The sequence below is a fragment of the Salminus brasiliensis genome, chromosome 19, assembly GCF_030463535.1.
Source record: "Salminus brasiliensis chromosome 19, fSalBra1.hap2, whole genome shotgun sequence".
NCBI lineage: Eukaryota > Metazoa > Chordata > Actinopteri > Characiformes > Bryconidae > Salminus > Salminus brasiliensis.
The window spans coordinates 27,439,254-27,451,167 of record NC_132896.1 but is presented as its reverse complement, the minus strand read 5'-3'; the positions used below and the strand labels follow the sequence as shown (position 1 = coordinate 27,451,167).

Sequence of the window (11,914 nt, the reverse complement as noted above, 5' to 3'; positions counted from 1 at the left end):
AGCAAATGCTTTCACTTAATGTAAGGCTACATTCCAGGTAAATTGACTCATTCTAGGCCACATTTTCTTCATCCTGTTAAAGACAGACAGACAGACTATCTATTCTGACCCATTTCCACATGTCCAAGATTAGATTTAAGTAAGCTTGAGATAACAGAGGACTCCCTTGATAACATCTTTTAAGGTGATAAGCCAAACTGGAATGTCTTCTGAACTGCCCTGAGTTTTCTGCAAGTGAGATTTGAACTTGTCATGCTTCTGGGTTTTATATTCTCATCTCATGAAGACAACAGTGGCATGCAGTGGAGGAAATTAGAGATTACAAAGCCCCCATTTCCTTTTTTCAATACTGACACTGATATTTTTACCAGCTGATATGATATTATTTGTTTCTTCTAGTTCTGGGTTGCAGGTCCGAGGTCTACATGGAATCACTGATTACAAGGCAGGAATACTCTCTGGACAGTGCTTAGGTGAGTACTGATGAGATTAGTGCCAGTTTAGACATAGTGTTTGTAATCAACGTTAGCCTAGCATCTGCCAAACCAAAGAACAAACTTCTGAAAAGGATTGAGTGGGTTGAGAGAGGTTTTGGGGTTACGTCTGATTCCCTCTATCTGTTGAAGTTCTTTGTTGTGGAATCAGTTTAGAGTTTAATTTCCTCCATGTTAGCCCTGAGCAGGACAGCTGGCAGAAATCTGGAAGTAAAGGATGCCAGACAGTTCTTGTGTGTTTAACCATGGATTTAGCCACATCCTTCTCAGAATATACAGTAAAGAAAATTGTGATTGATTAGAACTGATTAAGTACAGCCCAAAACTATGCAGACACCCCTTCTACCCACCAGGATACTATCATATATACACACACACACACACTATAGTATAGGACACAGTATACAGTATGAGGAACTTTTAGGGGTTCTTCAGTTAAAACTGTGGAAGTGCTTAAGGTGCTTTGGAAAACCTTCAACTAATCCTTTTCTTCAAAAAAAAAAAACTTCCTCAAAGCACCTTAAGAGGGTCCTCCACAGTTTCAAATGAAAGAACCCCTAAAAGTTGTTCAAGGAATACTTTTAACAGTGTAGAACAGGACACTCTGGAGCCGTTTCTCATGAGCCTTACGTCACCACGACCAATGCCAAGCTTCAGTTATAGGAGTATAAGGGCCCCAGCATTAGGCTGTGGAGCTGTAGAACTGAATTCTCTAAATTAATGGAGCTTCATCCAAATGAGCTATAGTAGAGTTTGTGATCCAAAACTAATCATCTGCCTGATCTCACTAATTCTCTTGTGGCTTAATCCAATCAAATCCTTACAGCAACATTACAACATCTAGTGTAGGGCCTGTAGACAAGCGTAGAGGCTGTTAATAGCCTTGATTATAGAAGAAATGATGGATGGAAAAAAGTTGTCTGCAAACTTTTGGACACACAGTGTGTCTAAAAAAACATTCACTAATGATAGTTTTAACTGGATGATTCCTTCCAAACTGTGGATTTACCCAGTGTTTCATAGTCTGCTTCACCTGTAGGTTCAACTCACAAGGTTCTTGAACTTCACGTTGTTGAAGAACATTCCACTAAATATTCTACATATAAACGACATGGGAAGGATGAGACCCCACTTTTCTTGGTTTGTTGGTGGACAGTGTCAACCGAGTCACATATGTGAAGTTCTTTCTCTCCTTTTATCCCATGTGGAAGCCTTTATTTCCCCCCAGTTTCCCCTCAAAAACAGCCAGATGTTCCACCACCCTACTTTTTTACACAAATCGCCAACCAAAGAGCAGACGTGCACAAGATGTGCAACTGCTTCACTTGACTTGGAAGAAGATGAAACCTAAAAGAGCTGTTGGGAAAAGATGCACTTCCTGGAGTTAGAACTTTGTAATGACTGAAAAACCCTCTTTTAGATCAGTGTAGGCTGTTGAGGAGGTAATAAATATGTAGCTCTTCATGAAGAAATATGGACATTTATTTAACAGTCAGAATTGAAATTGTCTTTCAAACAATATCTCTAGATATTTTTCATTGCAAAAACAAAGAGCATTATTGATTTAACAAAACAGTGATAAAAATGCTGAAATAACCTCAATTGATTGATCCCTTAAATCATCTACTGCTCTCTGACACCAACAGCTGGGTGGTGTTGGACCAACTAGATTAACGCTGTGTTCAGACTGACGGCAAGATCAGATGTGGTGAGATGACTGTCCGCTGACTGTTATTTACAAGTGAGATCAGAGTTTGTGTCACGACATTCACAAACCTTTCTGCATGAGTTGCTGTACTAATGACATTCTTGGATCCCTGCACTTCTGTCTCTCTGGATTTGACATGGTCGCTGTCTGTTGCGTTGCGAGTGCTGTAAAAGACATCTAGACTGAGCCGCTTCTGTACAGGTTCTGTACAGGTTTAAACCACCTACAAGTGGTTTTCGATCTGATTTGAATCTAAATCTGATTTCATTGCTGTCTGGAGTTCCACAATATTGGAAACGATTATTAACATTGCAATATTAAAAATGGAATTTTTGCCAGATTTCACCAGAAGTCATTGATCCAACATGTCGTGAAATGAATAATGTGCTCTGTGTGTCCAAGACTGAAGTAAAATAAAAACGTGGCAATAATCTGGCAATAATCTGCCTCTGTAGATCTGTCATGGAAAAAGATGAACCGTGCAGACTTGCCCGCCCTGATGCTGAAACGATATATTGTTCAGCCCTAATCTGGATACAGTCTAGTTATACCAAAGATTTGGGTTGGATTTGGACTGGCTCAACAACAAGACAAGACAGGCTCCTCCAGAATACTCTCTATATACTAATCATCTGCAGCTGACGTACAGCACCTGATTCTAATTTTAGACATATGAAGGAGTAACAAATGAGGGGGTGTTCTAACTTTCTCCTCACAGGAAAATTGACAGGAAAATGACATTTTACTATAGATTGGTTTCTTAAGTTGAGTTAAATCACCTTCATCTCTCAGCACTGAAAATCAAATACTTATTCAAAATATTCCAGACAACAGTTTCATGAGGCTTCCTAACTTTCACATATTCACATGTTCATTGTAATAATCAGCGATACACACCATCAAAAATCTAAACACAACTTAGGGAGTCAGTCTGTCTTTTGTAGGCCCTATGGTCTTCATCACTGACTCTTAATGGTTTCTTAAAAAGGAATTCCACTGATTTTTCTACATTTTTGCACAATTTAATCTTTAAGATTTAACAAAGAAATATTGTGGACTTAATTCAGCACTGATGGCCCCTTTCAAGAGCTTGCAGTACAGTGGGTGATTGGAATATGAGTGAAGGGAATGGGCTGGGCCCTGTGTGTATGCCCTCACTCCTGAGCTCACTCCATCACTTGATGGACTGTTGTAGCATCTTAAACATCAACTTGTTGGAATATCACAACATTGGAAGGGTTGGATCCTTCAAACAAACCCGAAACAGCTGCTGCCCATCAGTAGATGAGATGTGTACAGCTGAGCAGTTTTGATTGCCAGTGTATTTCCACTCCAACGCTGGCATGTCTGCAAAGCAGTGGGTTACATTCAGTAGTTTTCACTTCAAGCTTCCCAAAACTTATTTCAGAAAGGTGGTGTGGTGAAGACTAATTAAAGGCCATTGTACTAGGAATGAGGACTGAGCAAGGAGTTTATTGCCATGGGCTGTGGTGCCCCTTAGTGGTGAAAATGGGTTCCTTAGAGGATGGTACTTTAGAGAAGCATGATAGAGAAAACTCCAATCGGCCAAATTAGACTGAAACACAACAGGAGGGTCAAAGAAACTTCACATGATTCCAGAATGAACCCTAAAACTTGTTTGAAACATGTTGTTTGTGTTTGTAGCTCCCCCTAGCAGTAGCAATGCTCCCGACACTAGGAGGGTAAGGACTGCAAATCCAGTCACCACTTTTTGCCCAGGTTAACGCCCTCAGAGGAAAGCACCGGGTCCCCAGCTCCACCGCACCAGCTAACAGATGCCTCTGCCGGCCAATATCGCTTAAGAGTGCTGAGGGGAGAGTGCGCCATCTAGCCACCCGGAGAGAGCACGGCCAATTGCGCTCTCTTAGGCTCCGGCCGCTGATGGCAAAGCAGCACAGCTCGGGATTCGAACTTGCGACCCCCCGGGCCAAAGTGGCAGCGCATTAGGAATCAAAAGTGTGACTTGTTTAGCTCAAAGACCCCCTGTAGCACCTTTACTTTTTCAGAAAGCGATTTCTGTCAACAACTTTTTTAAAACAAACAGAAACATGATTTATTTTTAATCAGTTTTATTGGATTAAATTAAAGCTGAATGAATGGCCTTATTTTGTGTATTTGTGTAGTTTGTGTTCTTACTGTACAGTTTTGTATTAACAAACAGCCAATCAGCTAAAATTAAGCAAAAAAATATAAATACAGCTCTGGAAAAAACTAAGAGACCACTTAACTTTTTTTCTTAAATTTCCATACGTGTGCGGCAGCCGTTTTATTCCAGGCCTTTGATCAAACAAAGCTGAGTGACCTGAATTTGCAGACTATGATTTGGCATAAAGTCCCAACAGCAATGCGAAAGACTAGTGGAGAGCCGGCCAAGACATGAGAGCTGTGGCAGTCAGGATTATTTCTCTATAGTGATTTCTGAAAGTTCAAATATTAGTACTGTGTTTAAATTTGAATAATATCTTCTTTGCATTATAATTATTATAATAGTTTAGGGAAAATGTTGTCCATAGTTTATGAAATACAACTCAAATGTTCATTTCCCTAAAACACATTGCCTATAAATAGTAAAACCAGAGAAACTGATAATGTAGGGTGGTGTCTTCATTTATTACAGAGCTGTATATAATTATATATATATATATATATATATATATATATACGTACATATATATAAACAACATTCCAGGGATGTTTGGGCTGTGGGGATGTAGCAAAAAACAAACACACACACACACACAGAGAGAGAAAGTGGGTATGATAATGGTGGGCTTTCATTAAGCAAAGCTGGTTGTGAACAAAGCAAGTGAGCTTCTTCATCTTGGTCTACCTCCCGCCTTTACTCCAGCTGGCTGAGGCCCAGGACGAGGAACAGTGATGAGAGCGGATCGAGCCCGAGATACAACCGACTCATACAGCACAACACCCCCAACCCCCCCGCAGCTATCAGCACCCACTGCACCTTGGCACTGAAGTACAGAGGAGCCAGCCTGAGACAGAGAGAGAGAGAGAGAGAGAGAGAGAGAGAGAGAGAGAGAGAGAGAGTGAGAGTGTGTAAAAAATGATGGAGAGCCAAGGCTCATCATGACCTCAGGACAGTGAACTAGTGCGCCCCCTACCTTCCCTGCGCAGACCTGGAATATCCATGGAAGTACTGATACCGTCCATGCAGGTACAGGAGCCCGAGCAACACAGACAGAGCTTGAAGAGCAAAGAGAAGAAGAGGGGAGGGAAGGGGCAGATAGTGTATAAATAATAATAGGGGAACACAGTGTCTTCTGCTTAACCTCTTAAACCCTGTGTGTGTGTCCCTTAAACCCTGTGTTCTTTATATAACCAGGGCAACTCCAAACCATCTGAATGCTAAAATGGTTCTTCTGGATGATGGAGAACTAAATGTATCTGGTTCTTCAAATAACCCTTTAACGACAAAGAAGCCACAGTGACAAAGAAGCCACAGTGAACTGGCCTAATGTGGGACCCCTAAGCTGTACGTACGGAGGGTCTTTCTCCAATACATGAATGTTAATGAAACTATTAACACAAGCTGTGATCACATGACCTCTCAGATGTACAATCTCAGATTAGGGTGGAGCAATCTTCAAAGAGGACGCTTTCCCAATAAAAAATGCCCCACCCCTTTTTGTAGCTTCGTCATTGTCACCGGAAAATGTACAGTTTTGTTAAGTCACAGATTCCTATTTCTACAGTAAACAGACCTCTACTTTTAGACATTAGTGCTAATTTATTAAAAATGTAAAATAGCATGTACACATGTGCACTCTCTTTGGTATGACACCCACAAATTCAATTGATTGGACATGACTGGTGATTGCCAACACCTGCGTAAATAAGGTCCCACCGTTGACCGTGCCATTTCAGAGCACAAAGCCATGAGGTCAAAAGAATTATCTGCAGACCTCAGAAAGAGAATTGGGTCAAGGCATAGATCTGGAGAAGGGAACAGACGAATCGCCACAGCTTTACAGGTCCCAAAGAGCAAAGTGGCCACCATCATTTATACATAGAAGACCCTCGGAACCGCCGTCAAACCAAGCGATTCAGGTAAGACGTGGCTTGGCCGGGGAGGTGAGCAGGAACTAGAGGGAGACTCTGACAGAGCTCCAGCGTATCCTTGTGGAGATAGGAGAAACTTTTAGAAGATCAACTATCCAGGCAGCACTCCACAAATCACACCCTTATAGTAGAGTTGCCAGCCCACTTTGCATTTCCCAAAAAGCACCTAGAGGCCTCTCAAACCATGAGAAATGAGATTCTCTGGTCTGAATAAACCAAAATGGAACTTTTGGCTAACACCTGGCTATAGCCATTCTTACTGTGAAGCATGGTGGTGGCAGCATCATGACGTGGATCATGACAGCATCATCAAGGACCTTCTCTGGAATTCTCTGGACCTCAGACTGGGGCAAAGGTTTACCTTCCAATACGACAACGACCCAGAGCACACAGCCAAGAGAACAAAGGAGAGGCTTCAGAGAAAGCCCAGACCTGAATCCAGCAGAACATTTGTGGAAGGAGCTGAAAATGGCCGTGTACAGACGCTCCTCATCCAACCTGACGGAGATTGCAGGGATATGCCAAGAGCAACAGGCAAAATTGCCCAGAAACAAGTGTGCCAAGCTCTTTCCCAGGATGCCTTGAAGCTGTAATTGCTGCCAAAGGTGCATCAACCAAGTATTAGGCTAAGGATGTGTGCATATCTGTCAGTAAAATAAAATGGCATATTTTTAAAAACCTGTTTTCACTTTTACTTTCACACAACTGATGATGTAGATGTTTGTAGATGTTTGTAGATGTTTGAGGCAAAAAATGAACTCAGTCAATTGTAGAATAGATCTGTACATAATACAATGTGGAGAAGGTTCAAGAGGTGTGCAGATTTTCTGGCTTGACTGAAAATTATAGTAGCTACTAAATATATTGTAGAGGCTTTTTATTCATAGAAGTTATTGAATAACTAGAAGTAACTGAATAATTCATAGTAATAACAATTACTTATTATTTATATATATATAATTTTTAAATTTATTAGTAATTGCATATATAAAAAAATTAATACATTAATAAATACAAATCTCATAGTAGATATTGGATACATTATAGCAGTGAGTAAAATACTGTAGTTATTAATCAAACCACAGCAGCAAAATAATCCAAACTAAGCCTAGAGTTAAGGAGGTGAAATTAGGGAGGAAATAATAAAAATGCTGTAGATATTATAAAGCCTTCACTTCCTGTTTTGCAATTAAAGCATTGCATCGCTGTAACACCAAAAGTTCAGGTATACGTCTCAGTCATGTACGGTGAGTGGTCTTAAAGATGAGGACCTCCAGCGCTTCTGTGTTCCCATTTGATGAACCGGCTCAGTGGAGCTGTAACTGTAACTAGGGCCTTGTTTAGGAGCTGCGTAGGTTGGTGGAGTTTGTAGTGTTTTGCATTTCTTACACACAAAGTTTTGTTTGTATGTAAATCTGAGAAATGAGCTACACCCTGCAGTCCGGCAGCACCACTCTACCCCTGTCCCTGAGTTTCCCAAAGCTTACCTTGACTGAGGAAAAGTCCAGCCACCCAAAGTGTGATGACGAATAAGGGGAAGTACTCCGAACAGTTTGCTCTGGAAAATGAGAAATGAACAATATTGAGAATCTGTCATATCAGACGTCGAATGCCTGTTATATTGGCGCCCTGTGTGAATCTACATACACAAACCCATCATATAGAGACAGACTCTGGGACCAGGAAAAACTCACTGCGCTCTGAAAACCCTCTCGAACTCAGGGGGTCCTGTAGTGGCTGGTGGGGGGACAGAATACTTGCGCCGGGCGTAGATCACCTGCAGGGAGAAGTACGCTGGCAGAAAAAGAATAGTGCGGTTAAACAGGTCCAGCTGGAACCACTGACAGGTGAAGTGAAAAAAACCCTAGATTATCTTCATCTACAGTGGCATCTGTCAAGGGTGGGATCCTACACAGTAGGCAGCACATGAACAGTCAGAAGGTCTGGAAGGTGATGTGTTAAAAGCAGGAGTGTAAGGATGTGGGCCACTCTGATAAGAGCAGAACTGTGATGGCTAGACGACTGGGTCAGAACATCTCCAAAACAGAAAAACCAAGCAGGTCTCGTGGGGGCTTTTTCTGGTATGCAGTGGTCAGCAAAGGTGTCAAACGTATTCACATTCATTACTCAGGTAGAAGTGAGTGGAGATACTAGGGTTTAAAAGACTTCTATAGAAGTTGAAGTATCAGCTTAAGCTTTTTACTCCAGTAAAAGTGTAAAAGTACTGGTTTCAAAATGACTTCAAGTAGAAAAGTAAAAGTAATGGAATGAAAACAAAGACCAAAAGCTTAGGCCACACCACAGGGGCTTATAGTACACTACCTCCCCCCCGTCCCCAAAAAAACATTTTTCTAAAAGTCATAATGACGATAATGTTCTATTAAAATGTTGGTCTGCACTAGGCTCCTGTTTCAGCTGCAGATCTGCCCTTTGAAAATGAAGCATTTTAGTAATATCAGCTCTATTAAAGGAGCGTCTCTGTGCTCTACTGAGCATTAACATGTGTGCAGGTGCGATGGGTCGCTTACAAACCAATAGGGTGTCAGAATGGTATATGTTTATACTTCTCATCCAACCCCAATCCAATTCACACTGGACACCTCTCGTGGTCAGTGTCTACCAAAAGTGCTTCAAGAAACGACAACCGGGTCATGGGCCCTTGGCATTCAAGGCTTATTGATGTGATTCATGGAGGCCCCTCCTCACAACTTACAGGACTTACAGGTCTGCTGCTAACGTTTTGTGCCACTTCAGAGGTCCTTATGCTGCTACTTTGCTACTTTGGCAGTATAATTGGTGTATATTGATTACCGTAATTTGGCATTTGTTTGCATATTTTATTTAAAAAATGTTTTCAATAGCTAATTACCAAACCCACTCGTTAGTGTTCTCCCTAATCCCATGTAACGCTCTCGACACTGGACAACAATGCCTCCTTCGACACATGCGCAACCAGCCACTGACAAACTCACTCTGAGGAAAGCTACAGGTACCCAGATGTCTGTGCCGGCCAGCACAAGTGATGTTGATGTTGATGTTGAGAGAGAGAGAGTGCCTATCTACCCACCCAGAGTGAGCAAGGGCAGTTGTGCTCACTCGGGCTCCGGATGCTGATGGCGGTCAACTTATAGCACCATGTTGAAGGAGATAAATAACTGACAGTAGGAGCTAACCTGGCTAAAGTACAGTCTGGCTCCACACAGCGGGGTTAGTTTTCACTCAGTGTAACTAACTAACTAAGCCTCTCCTGAGAAACAATGAGAGAGGCCCATATCCTCCCATTTAAAGTCAGAAAAGTAACATTTTTGAAAGTTGTTCTGCACAGAATCATAACCATGTACTGTAGATCAATCAATCAATCAATCAATTAATTAATTAATACATACATTTCAGAGATGTATTTAAATTCATGATGTCAATATTTGCTGTTGTACTGATCTTTTTATTTATTTTTTTGGTGAGTGTGCAACGACACCTACACAAGTATGACCTTGAGGGGGGCGGAGAAACCTGCCTGCTTCCTCACCACAAATTCTTGCCTCAGTGGTTTGCAAGGGAATTGCAAACAAGCCAATGATGCAATTCGGAAACAAGTCCTGCGGACTAATGAATATCACTATTTGGATGTAGATACAGTGTTTGTTCTATTTAGGTCGGAAAGCTTTTTGACTCAAACAAGAATTAGTGGAATTCATGTGCTTGCATTCCGATTCCCCAGACTAAGCTTGTGGGATTATACAGAAACGGCTGTTGCTTGTTGTTTTTTTAAATATTTAGTGATTAAAAAAAAGAAAGATAAACTGAGCAGTCAACCGTGAAAATGTGAGGGGGTGAAAACTCCCCTCAGCTGCTCGCAGAACCATTTCCAGTGTGTATTTACATCAGCCTTCCAAAATGACTGGCATTAATAGTGTGGATGCTGATAGCACTGTAATGTTGGCAGAGTTGAGGCTTCCCTACCTTGCTCCAGTACCCCGAGCATCGTGACCGCAGCTACACACACCACCTGATCAAGCATCTTTCAGCAAGAACACACAGTGCACACAGAGAGAGAGAGAGAGTGAGAGAGAGTGAGAGAGAGAGAGAGAACAGACACGATGTGACTCCTCTTTCCTGCTGATCTGCCTAGAAGTGAACTAGTCACACTGTTGTTCTTCCTATCCCATTTTATGTCAGTGTGGGTGGAGCAGCACAGGTTAGCTACTCATGAACACACACACACACACACACACACACACACACATACACACAGAGGACACTGTCCTACCAAGGAAGATAAATAACCATTTACAAATCAGCTGTAAATATAAATATATATATATATATGTATATATACATTATATATATTCATGACATTATATATTCATCACACAGAAAAAACGCTCATGAGCGGCTCACATGGATGGAACATGGGTTAAGTGGGTTCTAGGTGGGTTCCAGGTGGGCATGGGCTCTGAGTGGGTTTGTACATGCATTTTACTGGGATCCAGTTGGGCTTTCTGGACTGGCTCCATCATTACAGCCCACCTTAACCTTACATGGGTTCCATCTAGGCCCTAAATGCACTGTTTAACCCCTTCCGGGCCCATTACTGACCCTGGTGGGCGTCCATATGTGGCACCGACGTGGACAAAACTTTCTGGTTCCTAGTTGGGCCTCCCATACAGGCCCCAACTGGACAGGTTAGCTGGGATCAAACAGAAGAGCATGTCCCATCTGACGAGTATCACTGTGGAGGCAATCAGCTTGTGGCACTGCTGAGATGTCACTGAAGCCCAGCTGGCTTTAGTAATGGCCTGCAGCTCGTCTGTTTCTTCCTCTTGACAATACCACATAGATTCTCTATGGGCTTCAGATCCGAAAAGTTGGATGGCCAATCAGTCAAGCACAATAATATCATTACCAGCAAACCATTTAAGATAAGATAATCCTGTATTAGTCCCACAGTGGGGAAATTCACAGTACTTGGTACTGGTACTGTATTTGGTACTGGTTTTGGCATTGTGGGCAGGGGCTAAGTCCTGCATCTCGATTAAGTAGATGGAAGCACGAAGTCACAAAATCTCTTGGTAGACGGCTGCGTTGACTTGATAAATGATAAAACCACAGTTGTCCAACACCAGTAGATGACATGGCACCCTAAACCATCCCAGAATACAGAAAGTTCCCACTGGACTTCAGACACCTGGCCACTGCCCCTCTCCACTCTTCCTCCAGACTCCAGGACCTTGATTTTCAAATCAAATGCAAACGTTTCTTTCATCTGAAAAAGAACTTTGGAGCACTGAGCAACAGTCCAGCTCTTTTTCTCCTTAGCCCAGGTGGGATGCTTCTGACACTGTCTCTGGTTCAGGAGTGGCTTGATATTAACCCCCTTCCTGATGATGACACCAGCCTCAGTCCAAGTTCTTGAATCAATCCTCTCAAAGCATCTTCTGGACAACTGTCAGCTGTCCACTACTGAGCTACACCGAGAGATATAGAGTATTTATACTGTTCAAATAGTCATTTACTTAAACTCAGGTCTTTAATGGATCTTTATAGAACCATATCAAACACTCACATCAAAATAAAGGTGCAAAAATGGCATAATAAAATAAAATATTTTGGCATA

The 11,914-nt window shown here is 41.9% G+C and overlaps 1 protein-coding gene across 1 annotated transcript; it reads right to left on the bottom strand.

Moving 5' to 3' along the window:
• Positions 1–4,915: 4,915 nt before the first annotated feature.
• On the bottom strand, positions 4,916–10,408 carry ltc4s (leukotriene C4 synthase). The gene is made up of 5 exons (XM_072663896.1): positions 10,261–10,408; positions 7,995–8,094; positions 7,788–7,858; positions 5,343–5,424; positions 4,916–5,213 (listed from the first exon to the last, which is right to left on the bottom strand). Exons 1-5 carry the CDS (start codon positions 10,316–10,318, stop codon positions 5,063–5,065), a joined length of 462 nt encoding a protein of 153 aa, XP_072519997.1. The 5' UTR covers positions 10,319–10,408; the 3' UTR covers positions 4,916–5,062.
• Positions 10,409–11,914: the final 1,506 nt, after the last annotated feature.

Excerpts from the sequence above, each read along its gene's own strand:
- ltc4s (XM_072663896.1), bottom strand. The coding sequence starts at position 10,318 with ATGCTTGATCAGGTGGTGTGTGTAGCTGCGGTCACGATGCTCGGGGTA. Across the intron at positions 7,859-7,994 it reads GAGAGGGTTTTCAGAGCGCA|AGCAAACTGTTCGGAGTACT; the intron begins GTGAGTTTTTCC and ends CTCATTTTCCAG. Across the intron at positions 5,425-7,787 it reads TGGACTTTTCCTCAGTCAAG|CTCTGTCTGTGTTGCTCGGG; the intron begins GTAAGCTTTGGG and ends TTGCTCTTCAAG.